We start from the raw sequence: 22,174 nt of genomic DNA, 5'->3' as shown, positions 1-22,174 counted from the left end.
CATTGAATACATGAAAACCTTTAATAATCTATTCCATTATATCTGAATGTTATCAGTGATCATGTTGTTCTGCTCAATACTTACTAAGGTCGTGTCGAGAATGGTAATGATGGCTAATAGCTGATATTGCTGCTTGCAATAGCTCCTCACTCAATTCTTTTTGTATCCAATCTAGAAAAAAATGAACCCTCGTGTAAACACTGGGAACGTTCGGAATACCACAGGCGATCCCTACTGATGTGATCCCCACAACTTGATAGCGGCAATTCATTTCGAATTGGTTGGTAAGAAGAGGACCTCCCGAGTCTCCGTAGCAGGTGTCCTTGTGGTCCGCAGATCCGACACACAACTGTGACTCATTCTTATATCCCTCCGGTAGTTGATCGCTAGGTTCATATATGCTTGGACATCTATCTTCAAAGTTCTGAAGCTCCACTTTAATCAGTTCCCTGGGCTGTAGGAGGGCGGTAGCCTCCGTCTGTCCCCATCCAACGGCGGTAAAGTAATCAAACATGCCTCCATTGATAAATGGCAGACAAGCGGGATAAACGAATGGGGTATCAGGTAAATCTTTGCGCAGTCGGACAATCCCAATGTCGTTGTACAGAACGGGGAACCGAAAGTTCGGATGTTCCTTTGTTTCAAGAACTTCATAAGCATTTCCCCTGTCATTCAATCGCACAACATTAACTGCTCCCCTGCAAATATATAATACTCATATAATATGTAGTGTATCTACATACATTCTAATTGTTATCTGTGACACTTACTCTTCCGAATAAAAACAGTGGGCAGCCGTTAAAATCGCCAGAGGAGCTATATATACTCCACCACAGAACCATGTAGTTTCGTCCATGGCAGTTTGACGAAAACCAAGTTGAGCTGTCGGACGGAACTCATTAAGCTCTGCCAATTTGCCACCATATACATAATAAAAACGTTTCTCTTCGCCACGCCATATATTCAAACCGGAGACACTTAGAATAAGCAGTGAAAGAATCCATAAGCTAATGTTATGTTCGTTAGACTGCATTGAACGATGTTGTTCAAAAGACTAAAATGAGGTAAGATATTTTAATTATCATTGATCTTATTCCGAGCCTAAGACACATACTAATAAGAGAAATTTTGGCCATCCGGTTTCAAGACGTGTTTTTAACTCGGAGTACAAAGCTGGAGTGGAATCAATAATAATAAAAAAGAACCATGTTTTAGTCTTTTTAAAAACATGTTTCCATTTCACCAGCTGCATCTTGGCCAATATATAATATTTTAAAACATTTGATAATACATTGGGGAAGTTAGGAAGATATCAGGAGAATGTCCACTCGACAAACCTTTCAACTTTTAAACAAAAAAGTAGTTTCTAAAGGTAATATTTTTTAAAAATTAAAAAAATGTTTCTAAGATTTAACTATTTTTTTTTCTGGGTGTTCCGAAATTTAATTAAAATACTTTTTTGACCTTTCTTGAAAAATTTAGTTTGTTTTGTTATTTAAGTTATTTGGGCTTTAAAATTCCATGTTTAATAATGTGAGTTTTTTTTATGCTTTGACAGGTTTTATTTTCAAATATTTGATTATTCGGTTTCTCAAAATTTAATCAAAATTAATCCATACGCCAGAATCCTTTGCCAGAGGGCGACCCTCTGGGTGGTTCGACCATGTCCCAATTGCCTGTCGAACCTAAGATCTCGCTGCTTTGCCAGCAAGTGCAAAAAGGAGAAGGTGAGTCGTCGGTGGCTTCGCCTTGCGGCACCTTCTAACCAATCCCTGCCAGGATGTGCCGAAGTTCCGGCTGGACCGCGGACCTTTTGCCTCCCAGCTGGATTACCAGTCGCGACTGCAATACAAAGCCCCGGCACTGAGTGTGCCCCTCAGCGGAATTATATGCACCATTGGACCCTCGTCCAACTGCCCGGAAGTGCTCCTGGAGCTGATCCGAGCGGGGATGCGGGTGGTGCGTATGAACTTCTCACACGGCAGCCACGAGTACCATTGCCAGACGATCCAGGCGGCACGAAAAGCGATTGCCATGTATGTGGAGCAAACGGGGTTGCCCAGACCCGTGGCCATTGCCCTGGACACCAAGGGTCCGGAGATCCGGACGGGAAAGCTGGCCGGCGGCAGTGACACCGCCGAGATCGAGCTCAAGCCCGGCGACAAGGTCACGCTGAGCACGAAGAAGGAGCTGGAGGAGAAGTGCACCAAGGAGATGATCTACGTGGACTATCAGAGATTGCCGGCACTCGTGAAGCCCGGAAATCGGATCTTTGTCGACGACGGATTGATCGACTTGGTGGTCCAGGAATCGAAGGCGGACGAGGTGATCTGCCAGGTGGAGAACGGTGGTAAGCTAGGCTCCCGCAAGGGCATCAATTTGCCGGGCATTCCGGTGGATTTGCCCTCCGTAACTGAGAAGGACAAGCGTGACCTCAAGTTCGGGGCGGAACAGCAGGTGGACATGATCTTCGCTTCGTTCATCCGCGATGCCAAGGCATTGAAGGAGATTCGCCAGGTCCTGGGACCAACGGGCGAGCACATCAAAATCATCGCCAAGATAGAGAACGAACAGGGATTGGCCAACATAGACGACATTATCCGTGAATCCGATGGCATAATGGTGGCCCGTGGCGACATGGGCATCGAGATCCCGACGGAGGATGTTCCGGTGGCCCAGAAGTCGATCGTGGCCAAGTGTAATAAGGTGGGCAAGCCGGTGATCTGTGCCACCCAGATGATGGAGTCGATGATCTCAAAGCCGCGACCCACTCGTGCCGAAGCCTCGGATGTGGCCAATGCCATCTTCGACGGATGCGATGCCGTAATGCTGTCCGGCGAAACGGCCAAGGGCAAGTACCCGGTGGAGTGTGTCCGGTGCATGGCCAGGATCTGTGCCAAGGTCGAGGCGGTTCTGTGGTACGAAACCCTGCAGTACAGCCTAAAGCGGGAGATCCGGACCACTGCCGCGGATCACATTTCGGCAGTGACCACGGCAATTGCGGAGGCGGCCACGGTGGGTCAGGCCCGGGCCATAGTGGTGGCCAGTCCTTGCTCTATGGTGGCACAGATGCTCAGCCACATGCGGCCGCCTTGTCCCATTGTAATGCTCTCCGGCTGCCAGTCCCAGGCAGCCCAATCCTTGATCTTTCGAGGCGTTTACCCATTGCTCGTCGAAGAAATGGTCCTGGGTAGCTTCAACTTCCGACGCATCATGCAGTCGGGCCTCAAACTAATGGCCAAAATGGACATCCTGGAGCCGGGCCAGAAGGGATCGGTGGTGCTGGTGAATGCCATGTCGGCGGACAAGATCACCTTCCGACTCTTCACCATTCGGCAGCAGACGAAGGCGGAACGGGATCAGGAGGAGCTATGCCAGAAACTAGAGCTTGAACAGCGGTGCAAGGAGAGGGCTCAAAAGGAGTCCTGTCAAAAGCTCCAACAGGCGGAAGAATGTAGAAAAAAGCGCGAAGAGGAGGAGTGCAAGCAGCAGAAACTGGCCGAACAATGTAAGAAACCCGAAGAAAGGCTAGAGATCTGTCCGAAGAAAGACGATGAGGCCGCGAAATGCCAGCAGATGAAGGAAGAAAGACTTGCAGCTGAAAAAAAGAAAAGTCTTGATTTTGAAAAGATCTGCAAATTAGCTGAACTTAAAAAAAATAAAATGGAAGCTGAGAGGTGCAATCAAATGGAAGAAGAAATGCAGTGTAAGCTAGCTGAAGAGCAGAAAAAAAAGGAGGAAGCTGAAAAGTGCAAGAAACTAGAAGAAGAAATAAAGTGCAAGTTAGCTGAAGAGAAAAAAAGGAATGAGGCGGAACTCAAGATAATCGAGGAGGAAGTGGCCAAAATGGAAGCGGCTGAAGAGGCAAAGCGATTAGAGGAGGATAAGAAAAAGGACGTGGAACTCGTTAATTGCAAGCGGCTGTGTGAAGCAAAGAAAAAGATTGAGAAGGATGAAAAATGCAAAAAGGCAGAGAAAGAAAAGGAATTGGCAGAAATGGAGAAAAGGTGGAAACAGGCTGCAGCAAAACGAAAACGGAAAAGAGAGGCTGATATTTGCAATAAACTGGCGGATGAAAAGAAAAAAGCACAAGCTGAATCAGCAGACAGGATTTTGAAATCAGTGTGCAAAAAGCTGAAAGACTCCCTCAAGGATCCTGATTCTTTCAACAATGGAAAAAAATAAGATTTAAACAAGATTTTTTTTTATATAATTTTTAAAGGTTAAATTAAATAAAGTCTAGTAATTTCTTGTTCACATAAAGGTTAAACCGGCAAGGTAAGTTATCGATACCACATTTATCGAATTGCACCATGTAAACAAATTGAATTCACAATTTCGTTTTATTGTGAAAGCTTGCCCCTTATAATAGAGTGATTAGCGTCGGGAGGAGCTACTACCATGTCATTGCCCACGACCAGAGCTACCACGGCAACGGCAACCCACGCGGTTGTCCAGGCCGTGGATTCGTACATTCAGAACCAGAATTTGCTGGGCGAGATCGCCGAACTGGACGACATGCTGTACGATCTGGTGCAAATGCACAAGGACAACGAACTGGCGCTGAAGCGGGTGCTGCAGTGCATCCACAATCTGCTGCAGACGAACTGCAAGTGGAACGTACGCTTCGGTCCAAAGGTGTTCCACAAACTCGTCTCCGTGGTGATTGCAGATAGCCAAGAGGATTCAGTCAGTCGGCGGCAACTGGTGGCCAACTTGCTGGTCTGCGTGCAGCTCCATATCCGAAAGTTCCCGCGCATCGAGGCCAAGTTCGTGCTGCAACAGCTCTGGTCGCTGAGCCAGAGCAATGAGAACCAGCCTCATGCGGCCCAGATCTTGGTCCATCTCTTCGAGGAATTTTTACACAACCTGGGCCCGGATTGCGGCCCAGAATTGCTGGCTATCACCCAGAATCTCCTGCAATCCGAAGTGCGCGAGGATCGCCGTTCGGCTTATTTCCTTATGCACAAGCTGCAGGAGAACAAGGAAGTGATGGCTGCGCTGCAGTGCAGCGAACTGCAGTGGAGCGCTTTGGTGGGCATCATGGAGAACCTCGAAGAGCAGCAGTCACACCTGGTGCTGCCCACCTTGAGCACCCTGCTGCCACGCTTGGGCTTGATGTCTAGTAACTTGAGTAACGATTGGCTGGCCTGGCTAAGGATTCTGTGCATACGCCTCCTGGGCGACAACAACATCCTCGTGCTGCGCTGGACCCTCAAGTACTTCCTGTCGCACTCCAGCCTGAGTCAGCTGTCCCGCTTCAATTTGCTGCCCGAATTCCTGGCTGCCACCAACCGAACGCAGCTTTACAATCCGGAGGTGCCCGATTGCCTCACACAGGAGCAAATAAAAGACTTCGTTGGGGAATCACAGCCGGAATCTTTGCTGGAGGCTCTAGTTGGTGTTCCATGGCATTGTGTCCCATTGCTCCATTGGATGGTCGGCTGGGGACTAGAACCGCTGCCCTTGGTTTCCAAGGGGTTGCTTTTTCAGTTAGGTGCCCGCATTCGCGCCCTGCAAAATACTATTCTGCGAGATGCTGCCATCAAGGCATTAAACTATTCGTTAAGTGTAAGTTTAACTACGAACGTAATTTATAAATATTCTTTGATTTGACCTCTTTTACAGGCCACCATTGACAGTCTGTCTTTGGGCGATTACCTTCTCTTTATTGAGTCTTTGTATAATACTATTGACAAATATGTTGACCACCATAGACTTCAAATTAAAATCAAAAACTGCAGCGATTTGGTGGAGCATATTGGAAATTTCAACAGTCGTTGCTGCGAGATAGTCTCTCAAATGGACTATAAGTTGGATGTTTTCGTTGCTTTTTTGGAGAAATTAACGACTGTGCCGAAATCCCAACATGGTTGGTGGCGTCTTTTACCCATATTTTTACACCGCCAGCTGGATAATCCCGAAATATTCTTGAGTTTCTATCGGTCTGTATATAACGTGGATACATCATTGCTGCAGAGTGGTGTCAGTCTGGAGAAATTGCGGCAACACCTGCTTGATCGCTTGGATTGCCAGACCAGAGAGGAAAAGTCCTTTGTCCGAGAGCACTGCGTAGATCTGTTTGTTAGACTTAATCTACAAACATGGAACAAATTGAAGGAGTTGAACCTAAAGCCCTTGGAACTGCTGGACCAGGGAACTGAAGATACATTTTTAGTCTTGTCAATTCTTTTGTCCACGCATAAACAACACCTAGAAGTGGAGGAGGCGAATGTCTTGCCCGCTCTTATTTCCCGCTTGGGAAAGCTTAAGTGTCAGGAAACGTGAGTGCAAAACAGGAACCAAGTTTTTGTTCACCTATTTATTTTAATTTCCATTTTAAGGCAAGCAATCTTGTTATACGCGTCAGACAGTCTTTCTGCAGAAGAGTACGAGAAATGCGTGGTGGATGTCTTGCAAAGGAACACTTTCTTATTGGGTACCATGAATTGCGAAGATTACATTAAAGCACCGTCCTCTTTTGTCCTAAAAAAGCTGCTGGAAGGAGAAACCACCACTGGCGACGCACGGTAAGAAAAATAGTCGTACAGGTATGTAAACAGCGTTAATGTATATAATAACCCCGCAGAATAGAACGAGCTTTCGAGCTTACATTCGGTCAGATCGGAGATGCGGAAGCCACGACCCGAGTGCAATTTATTGGCTATGCAAATAAGTACAAAGACTTGAATGTGAGTAGCATCTGTGACGATTTGTTGAGCATGAACAACGAGCTGTCCAGAAAGAAGCCACGTTATTTTGCCAACTGCAAGGAACATAGAATGAAAATGCGAATCGCCAAAGCGCTTCTCGACCTAAGCGATCGTTGGAAATGGTCGAATGATTTATGGGAGGCCGCCTTGTGTTCCAGTGATCAGCCAAACATAAGCTTCATGTACGAGTACCTTGTGGCCAAGATGTTACCCATTATCGATCCGTTACTGGAACAACTAAAGCTGCTGCCAACTCTGAAGCCCAGTCAACAAATGTCGCTAGTCTCTGTTGTGCATATTTACTGCCTGGCTCGCTGGGAAAGTCTAAAACTGGAGCAGTTATCCGAAATCTTTGCCGTTCTAATACCACTCACAATGGGTGCGAATTTTCAGACTCGACTGTTGGCCCAGTTGGTCCTGTATCGCCTTTGTACTAAATGCGAACTAAGTAGGTAAAGTACTGATTACTATAAAATAGTTTGGATTGTTTTTAATGATATGTATACATTTAGCATTCCAATGCCCATAGCTGATGCATTGAAGCACTCCATCGAGGTTACTTTGGGTGACAAATTGGATGAGTTCCAAAGCGAAGCTCGACTTTTGCTACCGGAAGTGGGCTTACAATGCCCTACGAGTATTTCTGACGCCATTCTCTGGATGACGAATGCACCCTTTGATGAAAACATTAATTTTGTCAGGTGTGGATATCACTTTAGAATGAAACTTGAGCGGGCTCGTCATTTTTTTCAAGCGAAAAAGTCAGGATTGACAACTGAGATGGCCTCGCCTTCGGGTGCATGCAACGGAAATGTGCAGAGGAAAATGAATCCCATTGGAGATATCTATCCGAAAAGTGACTTTGCCGATGCGAGCACAGCTTCTGATCAGAATGAGCTAATTGTGGTGGCTTCCCTCATAGACAAGCTGCCCAATTTGGGAGGATTGGCGCGCACTTGTGAAGTGCTGGGTGTTAAGACGCTGATATTGGGCCTGAAATCGCAGGCGGAGAAAAGCGATTTTACTAACTTAAGGTATGTTCATTGCGATGCAAGTGAGATCATACAATTTAAATAATATCTTGCAGCATGACGGCCGAGAAAACTTTAAGCATTGTCGAGGTAAAACCGGAAACTCTTGCTGAATTTATATTGGACAAGCAAATGGAGGGATATAAAATAGTTGGAGCTGAACAAACAGCACACAGCACAAACTTTGTTGACTTTAAGTTTCCCAAGAAGAGCATTTTATTGTTGGGGTGTGTTACATATTTTCCTATTTTTATATAGTTAAAATTAATAATTTTAATCTCTCAGGCATGAAAAGCATGGAATACCAGCTGACCTTATTGGATTCTTGGACTACGCCGTCGAGATTCCTCAGTTTGGCTTAGTGCGCTCTTTAAATGTCCATGTGACTGGATCACTTTTTATTTGGGAGTATTGCAAGCAGCACTTAGCAAAAAAGTAAATCGTTTTATAAAATCCAATTCACAAATGCCTTAAGGAACCCAAGTACAAATGTATTTGTATAAAATAAAATGTTTTATTAAATACTTTGAAAGTATAAACATAAAGTTTACGGTTTTAAGTGTTATGATAAGTTAAATATATTTATATTTATAATAATAATATATTTTTACAAAATTAAAATGACCGGCTTGTTATCGATAAAAATACATCGATAATTTATAGTTGATATATGGCTAAAACAGCTGATCGAAAAAAATAACTAAAGTCAAAAGTAAACAATTTGGAAACACGGACGCTCAAGCCATGAGCTTCTCGGAAAATACATCCGATTCGGACTGGTAAGCCCTCAAATCGCGTACTAACTATAACTGAAACCAAATACAATGAATTGCAGGAAGGCGGCCAGGGTGAAAGTGGCGCGGACCATCAAGGAATCCTCAAAACGGACCAAGGAGCAGAGATCCAGGTCGCCCAGGACCTTTAAGCCCAAATACAATCAGAAATTCTGCGAAAAGTGGCTGAAGATCTTCGACCCATGGCTGCGACGAGCTGCCGAGGATCCCAACAAGCCCTTCTGTCGCGCCTGCCACTGCACCATGGACTGCAACCGGTGCCACCTGGTGCGGCACGAGCGGACCACCAAGCACAAGCGGAATTTGGAGGCACTGCTCACCAAGGGCGAAGGGGCGGCGCTCCAGGAGTTCCGGATTCGCCAGGAGCGTAGCAAGTATTACCATCAGCGGAAGTTGGCCATGCGGCAGGATGAGGATGAGCAGGCGGCGGAACAGCAGGACTTGGATACACCCACAGGGACTACTGCAGATCCTGTCCCCATGGTGGAGCTTCCAGATCGGAATTTCTGCTCCCCCACCATGGAAAAGGTGGCAATGCCCAAACAAGAGCTGCTTTCGGAAACGGAAGTCAACACTAAGGCTTCCGAATCAACAACCAACCCGCCCAGATGCAGTGGCCCCTCCAACCAGGAGGGCCTCAAGCTACTCATGCAGATCCACCAGGACAAGAACGAGTTGATGGACTCCTTTCGCGAGCTGATGGGCAGCCAGACACAGAACCACACTCAGCCGCCCAAGGAGAAGAACCATGTGGATCTGTTCTTCGAGAGCGTTAGTTCCAGTGTGAAGGCGTTGTCCCCAAAGCTGGTGGCAGAGGCCAAGATGCGGGTGTCCCAGCTGATCTGCGAACTGGAGCTGCGCAGCCTCAAGGAGGACAGCTCTAAGGAAGCAGGCGCAAAAGGCTTGCATATACTCCGACCATCAAGACATGATGGTCAAACGATGACCCAGCCACCTGGTTTCGGCGGCATCAGTTGAGGTTCAACGGATAGATGCAATAATTAGGTCTTTATTTGCTATTTCTGTTTTTAAATAACTAATTAATTAGGCCGTACTTTTACCTAGTGTATAACAACTTTTGTTAAGATGTTAAAATATTAAATAAATATTTGAATTTGTACTTTATTTAGTTTTTAAATAAACTTTTCAAATAAGGTGCCAGCTGTCGTACTTGCCATGTTATCGATAACTTTGATAGGCAAAGAACAATCCAGCGATTGCCATCTCTAAAGCGCGGCTGCATTTTGTTTAAGATTGTATTAAATGAATGATTTTTAAGCTAATTTAAAGTGTTTAAAGGCTGATTTATTAAATAATTCGATAATGTGGAACAACTCGAAAGTGTGTGAGAAGAATAACACTAAAAGCGAGGAGGACGAGGAGGAGGAGCCGTCATACGTCAAAGAAGTAGATCACTTATTTCACTTTGTTTACAAGAATTAAGTTGCGAATATGCATTTTCAGCCGGAGGCGACTAGTTCGCTGTTGATCAAACGTAACAATATGTCACTAAGGCGAAACCAGCTACTCGTTTCAAAGCCAATCCCCCAGAACCGCCAGGAACTGCTCCAGAACATCGGACGTGATCGTGAGATTCTGGGGGCCTACTTCCAGAGATTGGCTAGCCAATCGGCTCCTAAAACACCAGCTCCAGCTCCTGCGCCAGCTCCTCCAGCTCCCCAGAGAAACAGCTACGACCTGTTCTTTGAAAGCGCCTGTGTCAGTGTCAAGGGATTGCCACCCAAACTGGCCGCGGAGGCCAAGAGTCGCATCTCGCAGATCATCACCGAGTTCGAGATCCGCGCCATCTCTGAAATGGAAGCCCAGCAGGAGCGCCAGATGCAAAAGCAACCCTACAGAAGCGGTGATGCATCGGGGATTCTTTACGAATTTCGGCCCTGCCCGTAAAGTAGGTTGGGTGTTTGCCGTTCAAGCTCCTCAACCACACTCTCCTCATCAAAACACTAACTTCACATTTTCGACACCCTCTAACTCCGGACAATCAAAATTCAGAATAAAATTTAAAGCGTTCTACAACCAGTAAACACCACACAGGCGGTCATTTGGTCGCGTTTCGGCCCTAAATTAAAGAAATACGTTGATATCTAACAGGTGGATCGATGGCCGGAAAGCTGAAAGTATGCATCATTGGCGCCGAGGGCTGGTAGGTTGATGCCATTATCAAGCTATACACAAATATTATAAGGGAATTGTATATTTTAGGGGCTCGGCCATTGCGGCCGCCGTGAGCAGCAATGTTTTGCAGGGAGACTTCGATCGCCGGGTGCATATGTATGTCAACGATGAGATGATTCGCAACAGCATGCTATCGGAGGTCATAAACAGTCGCCACGAGAATGTCAAGTATCTGCCTGGGATTAAGCTGCCCAAGAACCTGGTAAGAGCCATTTGCCGGCAGATTATCCAATCAAGTCACCAAACTAAATGGTAATCCCCTTTGCAGATCGCTGTGAATGATCTTTTGGAAGCTGCCCAGAACGCAGATATCTTGATATTTTCCACGCCCCAGGAGTTTGTCAATTCCTACTGCAACATCCTGGCCGGAAATGTGAAGGAGTCTGCCTTTGCCGTGTCCATGACCAAAGGTTTGACGCGGGTGCGAGGAGGAGAGGAAGTGGGGCTCGTGACGCAGGCCATCGGTGAGCGACTCGAAATCCCGTGCTACTCGATGATGTCCGCCCACAGTGCCATGGAGATGGCCCAGGGAAAGCTGTGCGAGGTGACCATCGGTTGCAGTGATGATGCGCATGCCAAGCTGCTGACCGCCGCTCTGCAAACCAAGAATTGCCGTGTGATTTCCGTCAATGACGTTGATGGCGTGGAGCTGTGCGGAACGCTCACGGACGTTATAGCACTGGGAGCTGGTTTTGTAGATGGTCTGCGGCTGGGCGAGAATGCGCGAGTGGCCGCAATTCATCTGGGCATCAAGGAAATGATGCGATTCATTAAGACGTTCTTTCCCTCCGCCAAAATGTCTACTTTCTACGAGAGCTGCGGCGTGGCCAACTCGGTCGCTTCAAGTTATGGTGGGCCGAAGACCACAATTTCTAATTTATAATTTAAAAACTTCAAATTCCCTTACCCGCAGTTGATAAAAATGCCACTTTTGCCAAGAGCTTAGTCACTTCAGGCAAAACGATAGAGGAAATAGAAGCAAATCTTCTTCATGGCCGCAAAATATTGGGTCCAATGGTGGCTGCTGATGTGCATGCATTGTTGGAAAGGGAGCTTATGCAGCACGAGTAAGTGGCAAGACGTTCATTCCTATGTTATAATAAATTTACCCAAATATGTCTGCAGTTTTCCTCTTTTTACGGCCATTCATCTGATATGCCAAAGCGAAGCCTCGCCTGAACTTATGCTGGAGGCACTGCAAAACCATCCAGACTTGAGGTAAGCAGAGTGACTGGTTCAAGCTTATCCCCAATTTATTCACATCCCGTCAATAGCAATTCATCCATTTCGCATTTACTGAGCCATGAGTCAGCGAAGGGCGGGCAGAATATGGATCAAGTGCTGGATCAAGTGGCCAACACCCTGCCCAAACTGAGGACTGCCCTAGACAAGGTTCTGGCCGAGTCGGGCAACAAGAGTTTCAAGCAGCTGAAGGTAATGGATGACTGGACGGAAGTCAATGACTACGAGGTGGAGGAGCCGAGTCGGCGACAAGTGACCTCACAGGATTCCTCCCTTGAGAACGAGGAAATGGCCAGGCAATTAAGTGTGCAAGCCGCCCAGCTCCAGGATGACATTCGCGATGGCAACGTGCAGCTGGCCTTTAAGATGGACATCAACGAAGGTGACCGGCATTTACGACTTTTGCTGGAAGAAGAGCGAGAAAGATTCAGCAACAAAGACGACATGGTGATAGCTTCCAGACTAGTTGCAGGCCAAGAGGACGACAGTGCCAGGATGGCTCGTGGAAACATCTTGGACTCTTCCGCAGGATCTGATCAGAAGGCGGACAAAGCCTTTCCCTCTGGCATAACCTCGACCGATACGCACGATGTCCTGGACTTGACCTCGGAATCTGAGCCACTCCCTGCGGAGCCGAATTCCTCCAAGCTTTCAAAGATAAATAAATTCAAAGATTCAATCAGCATACAGGAAGCGGCCAATTCGAAAGCTCAGGAGAATCTCATAAAATCCATTAGGCAAACTATTCAAGCACTTGGTGATAAAGAGAAAATGGAACATCTAATTGCTGAAAATCAAGTACAGGAGGAGAGTTCACAATTGAAAAACCAATTGGAAGAGAACACTTCCCATATGGAAAACCAAATGGAGGATGAATCATCCGATATGAAAAGCCAAATGGATGGGGAAACTTCTCAACTGAAAAGCCAAATGGATGAGGAAACTATTGAACTAAAGAACGAAGTAGATGAATCCCACTTTATTGCATTCAACCGAAAAGGCGAGGAAGCTCTGGAAGAACCAACTGACAAGCAGCAGTACAAAGTGAGATCAGAAGATGAAAACCTTAAAGCGCTTATGTTCAAGGATTCAGAGGAGCCTTTGGAGGCCGAGAAGCTTGCTGAAATGAGACTACAGAATGAAAACGATTTTGATCTGGATGAAGATGAGCCAGTTATAGGAAAAAATGACCGTACCTACACCAAAGAGAACATGGAACTCCAGAAGCTGTTCGAGTGGCAAAAACTAAAACCCCGAGGGGATGAACATCCATACGCTTCAGCCGAACTGGAAGATTCTACAGTTTGGGAGGAAAACGCGAGGCTTCCAGTGGAGCATGAAGATAGGTTGGAGGATGTGGCTAACCATCAGGAGGCAGAACTCGTTCAAGTGCGGGCTGAGAACAAGGACTTTAGCTTACCAGAGAACGAGAAGATGCCGAAAAAGGTTCGCCAGTTCAGCGAAACCAACGATGGTGAAACTACTGGTAACCACGAGTGGGATTGGCTAATGAATAATGAGAAGATCGGTATGGATGCCGAACAGCGCATGGAAGAAGCGGATGAAACACTCAGCAAATCTGACCAGGAGAAACTAGTCAATCTTGACCATCAACTAAAGGAAGCTTTGCAGCATGACTTGGCCGTCATGTCGACTAGCCAAGGTGACGAGTCTAAGGAAGGCTTGCCTGATGCAGAACTAGATCCCGAGGCTGCTAAGAGAATTACTGAGCAGCCAGGGAACCCCACTCCCACTACCAGCCAAATTCCAGCTGTGCCCATGCCGGTGGCAGTGCCAGAGCCCAGCAAGCAGACCCACATCCGTGAGGGCACACCCCAGTTCCAGAACCAACCAGGTTCTGTTCCACAACATGCGCCTCAGACCAAACCGCCCGCGCCCAAGGAACACCAGTCCCCTCGCACAAATGCTCCAGTTAAATTTGAGCACTTGGATGGAGACAGGCAGCCGGAGGCATCAACTGCGGATCAGCAGCCACCGGTAGCTGAGAAGATATCCAAGACTGAGCCGGTGGCTAAGGAGGCATCCACGAAGCAACCGCAACCTAAGGAGAAAACTCCACCAGCTCAGCAGAGAAGGCCCGTGAACAAAATCAAACAGCAGAATGACACCAGCAAGCCAATTGGTGATGCCGATCCCGCAGACCACCGCCTCAATACTCAAAAAACCGAAAAGCATCGTTCAAGTATTGAAAAACAGAAGAAGCGGCTGGAAAGCGTGGACAAGAAGATCAGCATAATGCGCAAGGCCGATCGTCGCGTGAGCTACAGAGGCCAGAATCCCTACAAGGGGGAGCCGGATCTGGACTCCAGGCCGCCGATGGACACCAGCATACAAGAGGGCAAAGCGGGACAGTCCGAGGGTCTGGGCCATCAGCGTCGCAAAGTGGTGGTGACGCCACCTTTCAACCCTCCCATCAACCCACGAATGCGCGTGCCACGACCACCTTTCGATGGTCGAGATCAGGAGTTCCATACAATGACCGCCACCTCGACTGCGAAATGGCCACCCATGCCCAAGAATCTGAGCCAGAAGCGCACCTCCCTGGTCGGCACCATCCAGATGAAGCATCTCTCCGATTTGCGCAGTCAAATGCCAACCACCGTGCCACCGCCCTTGTGGAAGATACCCTCGGGAGTGCCGCGCTCGCCCACGTTTTCCAAGATACTGTGTGCCCTGCAGTTGGGACTACTCGCCTCCTACTTGGCTTGCTGCAAGAAAAACTAAACTTTGGACTCATCTCTGGACTGCCAGGTAAAAATTCAATGATGCAACGTACCCATCGATTCCCCTGATGTGAGCAACCGTACGAGCTCTGTATAGAATACTTTACATTTTATTGAGAATAAAGGGGTGTTTCTACGTTTAATTTTCTGGCTAAACCCAGATCAGTCCTTGCAATTGCTCCGGCTGCAGCGGCAGGAAGGGTTGCCGGTGGAAAATCAATCGGTTTTCCTGCGACTGCAACGGTCGTGTATTATTGAGCAGCGGACGCCTCCGCTCGTCGAACAGCAGCCAAAATTTGGCCAGGTCCTGTATCCAAATGGGCAGCACCTCGGCGAACACATGCCACTGGACCACCGGTGAGCAGGGGGGCGTGGTCAGGGATCCCTTGTATGTGTAGAAATTGCCCCTGTTCAGGTTGCCCAGCATAGATCCCAGGGTGAGGTGTTCCTCAACCGTGTAGCTGCTGCTAAAGTTGCTCAAGTGGAGCAATGAATTGAAGATCTCCCTAAGTCCGGGTTGGTAGAATGCAGGACCATGCTAAAAGAGGGATTTACTTGATTAGTTTTTAGTCTTAGTCATAGATAAACCAAAATAGTTAAAGCTATAGGCTTTTAGGTACCCATTGCTCAATTTATTGCTTATCAATTTAAGATGGCGCCATCTGTCGAACAACTAGCTTAAATTTTAGGTGGCGCCATCTGCTGACCATTTACTTTTACGCTAATAACTTTAAAAATATTGTTTAGATTAGAAAAATGTTGGAATGATTTGATATACCTTGACCGAATAAACATATAAAGACTAATAATTCCCTCTATCATATCCCAATATGATATGACAAATTTTGAAGTTTGAAATAAAGGCCTGGAGATTTATAAAAAGCCACAGATGGATATGACTATTTAGATATCATGATAAATACACTGAATAGGGTCGTTTCTTCTTCCTGTTATACACTTATCAAGGAATACAGTATACCCTTTTATCCTACGATTAACAGGTATATCAATATTATAAAATGGATAGCTCAGATTGTTTAAAAAAAATAAACCCCAATATCTTGTATATATTGAATAGCCTCCATGTTTATCGTATATTGGAGAGCTAAACTTGGCTTGATCTGTACTTACCCTTACGACCTTAAAGAGCACCGCCAGCACAGTCACTCCGTCAGTGTAGTTTAGTGCCTCATCAAAAGTCAGATATTTAGTATTCCGATGAACTATGTGCATTTCCAGGTCATAATAATGACCATTGAGCACGTGCTCCGAACCCTTTGATTTGCGGGATCCCCAATGGAAGTGCACGGATTCAGCTTCGTAGAAATCCTGCAGTAAGCCACCACTGACATAGGGTTTAAGTCCATAAATCGTCGAAGGCACCTTGAATTCCACTAAAATTCGAATGGCTTAGCTTGTTATGTCATTGATAAGTACCTGTTTTTAAATACCTGTATGTCCACTGTTTTTTACGGTCACCAGATCATCAAAGAGCTCGTCGTAGAACCCGAATGTCAGAGGAGGCAAGCTAAGAGGAATCACTTTTCGTCTGTGAATTGCAATAGGCGATTGATCAAAACCTCCACACTGCGGATGCTTAAACTGCCACAGGTCTGGCGTTTGGTAGTCGAATTCATTGGACCTAAAATCTAAAAAGCAAGTAAAAGAAATGACATTTTAAGTCTACAACAATTTGATATTAAAATAATCCTTAAACTCTCTTTGCTTTTATTTAATTTTAAATTAATCCTAAATTTGAAAACTCCTGAATCTAAAATCTCCCTTTACCTATTTTCAAGTTTTGTAGATTTTGAATACTCTCTAAGGTTAAGCACTTGTCACATTTATTCAAAAGAAAACCTATTACAAATTTAACTTTATCCATTTCCTAGGTAATTTTCCCATATTTTCCCAAGTTTTGCCCTAAATAGGCGTGGTCATTTTGTAAGCCATTAAGAAGGCTATTTCAGCAATTTCTGCACTTGCCAATTTCCAAAAATGTCTTCGCAATTTCTGGATATTTCACAGAGCCTACGGTTATATGTCTAAGCGAGGCATAATTGCCTTTTGTGTACATTGTTCCAAACGATGGATCGCACACGCTGGTCTTATAATAATAGATGGTACTTCGACATCTACTCCGCCCCCGAAATTGACGCGCTCATTGGCTTTCATGGGGCATTTGTGGATGCAAATTTAATTATTGTTATTATTTACAAGCCACCGGGTTGTTTGCTATCCATTAGATGAACCGCGATGATACACTTTTATGGGTGGAGATGGTGTGTGTAGTGTGTAGTATGTAGTATGTAGTATGTAGTATAGAGTGTAGAGTGTGACATATATGAGGGTTCGGTTGGAGGAGATGGCTCATAAATTCCCTTATGGGTATGGATATTACGTATGAAGCTATGTTTGTTGTTCATATGGGTTTTTGAAGTCGCGACGTCTCAAAATCTAGGCCTTCTCGATGGCGTCTCAATATCAAGGAGATCTTCTAAGGTATTGTTTTTTTCGGACGCGACACACCTCAGTGGTTTGCATTTCGGTACTCACTTGCGGCAAACGGCAGCAGAAACAGAATTCGCTGATAGAAGTCATCAAAAGTCGGAAAATGCATTTTCTACCTGATCACCCGCTCTATGCACTCTATACACCAATCCTTATGAACTTGGTCTAACCACCGTACGGAAAAGCCAAAGCTATCGACGCACGTTCCTCTGCAGACTGAGCCACGATCGGCTTTGGCCAAAACCTTTATACCAAAGGGCCATAGTTTGCCCCACTGCGAGAGTAACATTGTCAAATGCTCGGCGGAGCAGCAAAAGATGGTTATCTCGACTCGACGTTGCTATACCCGGTACTTGAGTTCGAGCCCCGTTTCCACAAGATTGCAAATTATAATTGAAAAATGTTGTTCGATGGGGACAAAAAGAGATTAGGCAAATTGGAATTTGTCGACTCAAACGACAGTCGTATATAATCTAGGTTTTGCTAATTTCTGTAAATTATATTTATAAAAAGTTTGTCTAAATATAAAAAGACACGGGAATTGGTTACGTAATATAGCACGTGGAAAATAGGTAATCTTATATTTCTTGGGCTTTGACATAATTCACCAGTGAAATGGCTTGGCCATTAACGTCTTGGCCAATGGATTCCTATTGGCACTCGTGACTCATAAATTTATGATAGCAAAAAGTGTACGCTAGTAGCAGCTACTTATATAATAGAAAAAAACTTATGATTAAATTAAAGAATTTTTTCATTTTTATTTAAACTTATTGAACTTATTATTTATTTAAAGAAGTAATATTTTTAACTTAACTTAATAAGCAAACATAAATATACATATTACAATTTTAGTAGTAAAATATACCCATAAAAACATATTTTTTTAACATTTTGCAAAAAACTCCTTACAAATAGATACAAAAATCATGTTTAACTTGATCTCTGCTCATGACATCCTCTTGTGAGTTAGGGTTTTAACTGATTTTTGGTTGGTCCTTAAGTTATGAGTTAATATTGTGAGCTTAGCTTGGAAAGGTAAATACTGCAGACTCTTGAGATCAAGTTTTCGGTAGTAAGTCAGCTGCGCAGCTGCGGAATGCAAAAAATTGCTTATTATTTCCCAGATGTACATGTCACTCAATCAAAAATATAGAACACGACTTTTATATATATATGTTTATTACTTTTACAATACGAACTTCGAACAGCTTTCAGCTGAGTTTATTTAACAAATCAGCTAAATTTAAATACGGAGCTGCATATCACGCGTGGCAGATATTTTAGGATTAACAAAGACAAAAACCTTGTTTGACAAGAATTATTAATGTATTTTAAAAGTTAGTTAAGGGATAAAAAATAAAAATAAAATAAAATAGAAAACATACTTGTGAAAATCTTGAAATTAAAATAAAATAGATGATAAAATTTCGATGAATTTTATTTTACAAAATTTGATATTGATCGTCTAAATTAAATTATGGATCTAACTTAATTTTAAATTTTCAGCAATCCATTTTAAAGCCTCTCTCTATAAAGCTTTAAACCGAAAAATAAATTTACAACACATAAATTCAAGAAGATATTGAACATTGCTTGTAAAACCCAAATTTACTACAGTGTTTTTCTTTAACCCATGCCAATTTGTGAAAGCCAATTTAGTAAAACTCAAAAAAACTAAATGAATCTTTAATATGCATGCTTTTTTACTGTTTAGCTGCCCAGTTGACAGAAACAGTTCGTTTTAACTCATTTTTATGACACAACAAGAACAAGTACAAAAATTTCATTTATTGTTATTGTTATTGATTTTCCCCGTCGATCCCAAATTGAGCGTAAAACCCAGCGCAAATCAGCTGTTTGGCGGCTACGACAACAAAACAATTATATATCCGCCGCAGCCGCAAAAAGAAAAAAAGCAGAAAAAAAAAAACAAGGCAACTGCGCCGCGATAAAATTGTTTGCCAATAAGAATCGGGCTTAGTGCGAGGTGGCATCCGAAAGATACAGGAACGTGGCTGCAGCTGCGCCAGGAAAAGCAAAAGACCATGGTTTTCTTCAAGTTCTTGAAGAGCAAACTGTAACGTATATATGTAGATATACACACATATAAACACAACAGATCAACGTAAACATACGCGAAAAAGATACGAGAAAAAACTAAAAAGATACAAAGTAAGATACTATTCAACCCACGAGAACAACAATATGCGCGAAATTCAGGCGTAAGTATGCGAAAGTGTGGGGGCATTGTTTACATCTAGGAAGTATCTTAGTATCTGGTATCTGGTGGATACCTGGCCGATATAGGCGGGGGATTATCTGCAAGAGTAACTGAGATTCGAACCGAGAATGAGTTTTGAGACTTGAGACTTGCGACTTGCGACTGAGAATGAGAATGAGGCGAGCAAAACACGAAAACCCAAAACGACGCGAAAAAGTATCTGTGTGACTATGAATGGGGCACATTTGTGTGGGGGTGTGCGTGTGATTATGCTGCTGTCTGGACATCAGATAATGCGAATTATACTTTGTTTTTGTCTCGTCATGTTGGCCGAAGCGCGCGTTTTTTTTTTTTCTTATGCCGCGCTTGTATCTATCAGATACACTAGCCGAAAAATATGTGCGGAATGTGCGGGGTTTTCGTATTTTGTGTATTTTGTTGTATTTTTTTTTTTGCATTATTCTGTCGAGGTTTCGCGGAGTGTCCGCCGCTGGACCGCGTTTCAATCGCATCCGGACGGTGTCGAGGTGAGCACACGTTCAAATTCTTGAGTCTCCGGCGCTCGCCAGTTGTTAATACATATACCGCTACCTATATCTACCCCGTTATCGTTTGCGTGGAAGCGACATCCGCCGACAACCATGAGGTATACCCCTAAAGATTGCAGTTTATCCCAAGAGCTAATCGGGCAGCTAAGCCGTGCCCTAAACTTTATTGTGGATAAACCAAATAAAATTGAATAAACTCAAACCAGCGAGGCCAGATAAAGCCGAAGTCAAGTACCAAGTGCCACTGAATCGGAATACGCGGAAAACCTGTGACGATCTATGGGTCATCTAAATCCAGAAATAGAATTACCACTTACAAATACATTGCATAAGCAAAAAGGTTTATTTATAGGAATATTTTCATAGCTAAAAGGGACGGCTTTTAAAGCTATAAATCCAATGCAATTTTAAGCAAAATTCAATAAAAATAAATAACTTATTTGTCATAGTAAAATAGTTTAACTTTAAACATTATTACAACTATCTGTAAAACAATATTCATTTTTACAGCTCCCAATTTATGACGAAGACAAATCGTTTGGTGGTTTTGCGGCATGGCGAAAGTGATTTTAATATAGAGAACAAATTCTGCGGCTGGCATGATGCGCCATTAAGCGAGTTTGGTAAAACAAAGTCTTAATTAATTTACAATACAAAAAACTTTTAAATCTAACTAATTAATTAGGCATCCAGGAGGCTTTGACGGTGGCGATTCCAGCACTTAAACAGTCGCAGCTGGAATTCGACGTGGTCTATTCATCCGTATTGAGCAGATCCCGGCAAACAGCCGAGTTGATTCTCTGCAAGCTAAACATTGCCTATGTGCCCATAAAAGAAGACTGGCGGCTATGCGAACGGCACTACGGAGATCTGACTGGCCACAAAAAGCGCAAGATAGCCGATCGCTATGGGGAGCAGCAGGTGCAGGCCTGGCGAAGAGGATACGACTGCGTTCCCCCACCGATCGAGGAGAGCAATCGCTACTACTACACCATCTGCAGCAATCCCATCTTCGATGACGTTCCTCCCGGCGAGTTCCCGCTCTCGGAGTCCCTGCACATGTGCGTCGACCGGGTGGAGCCCGTCTGGAAGGAGGTCAAGCAGGAGGTGCTCAAGGGCTCCCGGGTGCTGATGTGCGTCCACGGAACTGTCGCCCGCGCCCTCGTTCAGCACATTGAAGGTGGGTAATAAATTACTATACTTAAAACGTTCATATAACACTCATTATTAAAAACCAATATCCATTGAAGGTGGGTAATAAATTACTATACTTAAAACGTTCATATAACACTCATGAATAAAAACCAATATCCATGTGGCTTACCTATAAGGGTTTGTTGTTCCCTAAAAACAATTCTTTGAAGGGTGACCTAAAACTTTCATATAACATTAATTATAAAAAAACCAATATTCATGTGGCGTACCTCTAAAAGTTTGCAATTCAATTCCTTACTAATCTCCATTTAAAATGTTTACCATTTTGTTGATGTTACCTTTTTCGTATTCCCAACATTGGTTACGCTGAAATTTTACGACTGATTTAGCCCTTTAAAATTATATCTGTGGAAATAAGTTCTAAACAAATTTTTAAAGAATGTTATATATTTAAAAAATGTACAAAGATTTTGGGGAAAGAATAGATTGACCAAAAGTGATTAATTTTTGTTTAAAAACACACATAAATAATCAATATTTGCAGTCTGCAAAAGACAGCCTTTTAATATTGTACACCAAAATATATTTGAACATTTTTCTTCAGGAATCTCCAACGAGGCCATCGAGAAGGTGAACATTCCAAATTGCGTTCCACGCGTCTACGAATTTGACTTGAATTCTGGCGGATTAGTTGGCTCGGCCATTAACCTGGGCGATCAGGAATATATCAGGCGGAAAACAGCTCAGGTGGCAGCCATTGGCGACTGATTTTGGAGAATTTACACGGATACTATATATATGGCCGTCGTCTTTTACTTAAACCCCCATTTGCAAAGTTTTTTGCCTTTGCTGCTTAAAGTCAGAGGAATGCGGCTGTTAAGGACATTAGAACTTTTATTTATTTGTCTAAACACCATCTGATATTTTTGGCCAAAAATATACAATTTATATACAATTCAAATGATGGAAATTGTCAAATGCCTTGGGTTTTTTTATAGCCCTTAAGTGGTTATTAT

The 22,174-nt window shown here is 44.1% G+C and overlaps 8 protein-coding genes across 11 annotated transcripts; 6 read left to right on the top strand and 2 right to left on the bottom strand.

Moving 5' to 3' along the window:
• Positions 1–64: 64 nt before the first annotated feature.
• LOC128266633 (serine protease snake-like) lies at positions 65–1,058 on the bottom strand. The gene is made up of 2 exons (XM_053003281.1): positions 771–1,058; positions 65–698 (listed from the first exon to the last, which is right to left on the bottom strand). Exons 1-2 carry the CDS (start codon positions 1,031–1,033, stop codon positions 74–76), a joined length of 888 nt encoding a protein of 295 aa, XP_052859241.1. The 5' UTR covers positions 1,034–1,058; the 3' UTR covers positions 65–73.
• Positions 1,059–1,533: 475 nt separating this feature from the next.
• LOC128266624 (pyruvate kinase) lies at positions 1,534–4,211 on the top strand. Its single transcript, XM_053003268.1, has 2 exons — positions 1,534–1,727; positions 1,780–4,211. Exon 2 carries the CDS (start codon positions 1,951–1,953, stop codon positions 4,183–4,185), a length of 2,235 nt encoding a protein of 744 aa, XP_052859228.1. The 5' UTR covers positions 1,534–1,727; positions 1,780–1,950; the 3' UTR covers positions 4,186–4,211.
• A 73-nt stretch (positions 4,212–4,284) lies between these two features.
• LOC128266623 (uncharacterized) lies at positions 4,285–8,247 on the top strand. Its single transcript, XM_053003267.1, has 7 exons — positions 4,285–5,571; positions 5,629–6,284; positions 6,345–6,530; positions 6,590–7,165; positions 7,226–7,747; positions 7,801–7,971; positions 8,030–8,247. The coding sequence occupies exons 1-7, from the start codon at positions 4,402–4,404 to the stop codon at positions 8,181–8,183; spliced, it is 3,435 nt and encodes a 1,144-aa protein (XP_052859227.1). The 5' UTR covers positions 4,285–4,401; the 3' UTR covers positions 8,184–8,247.
• Positions 8,248–8,402: 155 nt separating this feature from the next.
• LOC128266630 (protein suppressor of variegation 3-7) lies at positions 8,403–9,658 on the top strand. The gene is made up of 2 exons (XM_053003278.1): positions 8,403–8,523; positions 8,580–9,658. Exons 1-2 carry the CDS (start codon positions 8,489–8,491, stop codon positions 9,514–9,516), a joined length of 972 nt encoding a protein of 323 aa, XP_052859238.1. The 5' UTR covers positions 8,403–8,488; the 3' UTR covers positions 9,517–9,658.
• A 104-nt stretch (positions 9,659–9,762) lies between these two features.
• LOC128266639 (protein suppressor of variegation 3-7) lies at positions 9,763–10,458 on the top strand. The gene is made up of 2 exons (XM_053003291.1): positions 9,763–9,945; positions 10,003–10,458. Exons 1-2 carry the CDS (start codon positions 9,862–9,864, stop codon positions 10,444–10,446), a joined length of 528 nt encoding a protein of 175 aa, XP_052859251.1. The 5' UTR covers positions 9,763–9,861; the 3' UTR covers positions 10,447–10,458.
• A 26-nt stretch (positions 10,459–10,484) lies between these two features.
• LOC128266622 (muscle M-line assembly protein unc-89) lies at positions 10,485–14,863 on the top strand. The gene is made up of 6 exons (XM_053003266.1): positions 10,485–10,702; positions 10,762–10,936; positions 11,003–11,585; positions 11,648–11,801; positions 11,860–11,952; positions 12,009–14,863. Exons 1-6 carry the CDS (start codon positions 10,659–10,661, stop codon positions 14,719–14,721), a joined length of 3,762 nt encoding a protein of 1,253 aa, XP_052859226.1. The 5' UTR covers positions 10,485–10,658; the 3' UTR covers positions 14,722–14,863.
• On the bottom strand, positions 14,764–19,967 carry LOC128266626 (carbonic anhydrase 12). 2 transcript variants are annotated; one of them, XM_053003272.1, is made up of 4 exons: positions 19,529–19,967; positions 16,172–16,369; positions 15,852–16,114; positions 14,764–15,258 (listed from the first exon to the last, which is right to left on the bottom strand). In XM_053003272.1, the coding sequence occupies exons 1-4, from the start codon at positions 19,965–19,967 to the stop codon at positions 14,872–14,874; spliced, it is 1,287 nt and encodes a 428-aa protein (XP_052859232.1). In that variant the 3' UTR covers positions 14,764–14,871. The 2 variants fall into 2 exon arrangements, with proteins under 2 accessions (XP_052859232.1, XP_052859233.1); XM_053003273.1 differs by lacking the exon at positions 19,529–19,967 and adding an exon at positions 17,277–17,656.
• LOC128266635 (phosphoglycerate mutase 2) lies at positions 18,960–22,119 on the top strand. 3 transcript variants are annotated; one of them, XM_053003283.1, is made up of 4 exons: positions 18,960–19,311; positions 20,514–20,626; positions 20,689–21,183; positions 21,763–22,119. In XM_053003283.1, exons 1-4 carry the CDS (start codon positions 19,280–19,282, stop codon positions 21,924–21,926), a joined length of 804 nt encoding a protein of 267 aa, XP_052859243.1. In that variant the 5' UTR covers positions 18,960–19,279; the 3' UTR covers positions 21,927–22,119. The 3 variants fall into 3 exon arrangements, with proteins under 3 accessions (XP_052859243.1, XP_052859244.1, XP_052859245.1); XM_053003284.1 differs by having other exon boundaries at positions 18,961–19,456; XM_053003285.1 differs by lacking the exon at positions 18,960–19,311 and adding an exon at positions 19,970–20,101.
• The last annotated feature ends 55 nt before the right edge of the window (positions 22,120–22,174 follow it).

This window comes from Drosophila gunungcola, chromosome 3R, assembly GCF_025200985.1.
Source record: "Drosophila gunungcola strain Sukarami chromosome 3R, Dgunungcola_SK_2, whole genome shotgun sequence".
Taxonomy (NCBI): Eukaryota; Metazoa; Arthropoda; class Insecta; order Diptera; family Drosophilidae; genus Drosophila; species Drosophila gunungcola.
Note: the sequence above shows the minus strand (reverse complement) of the source record. Positions and strands in the feature narration are given on the sequence as shown.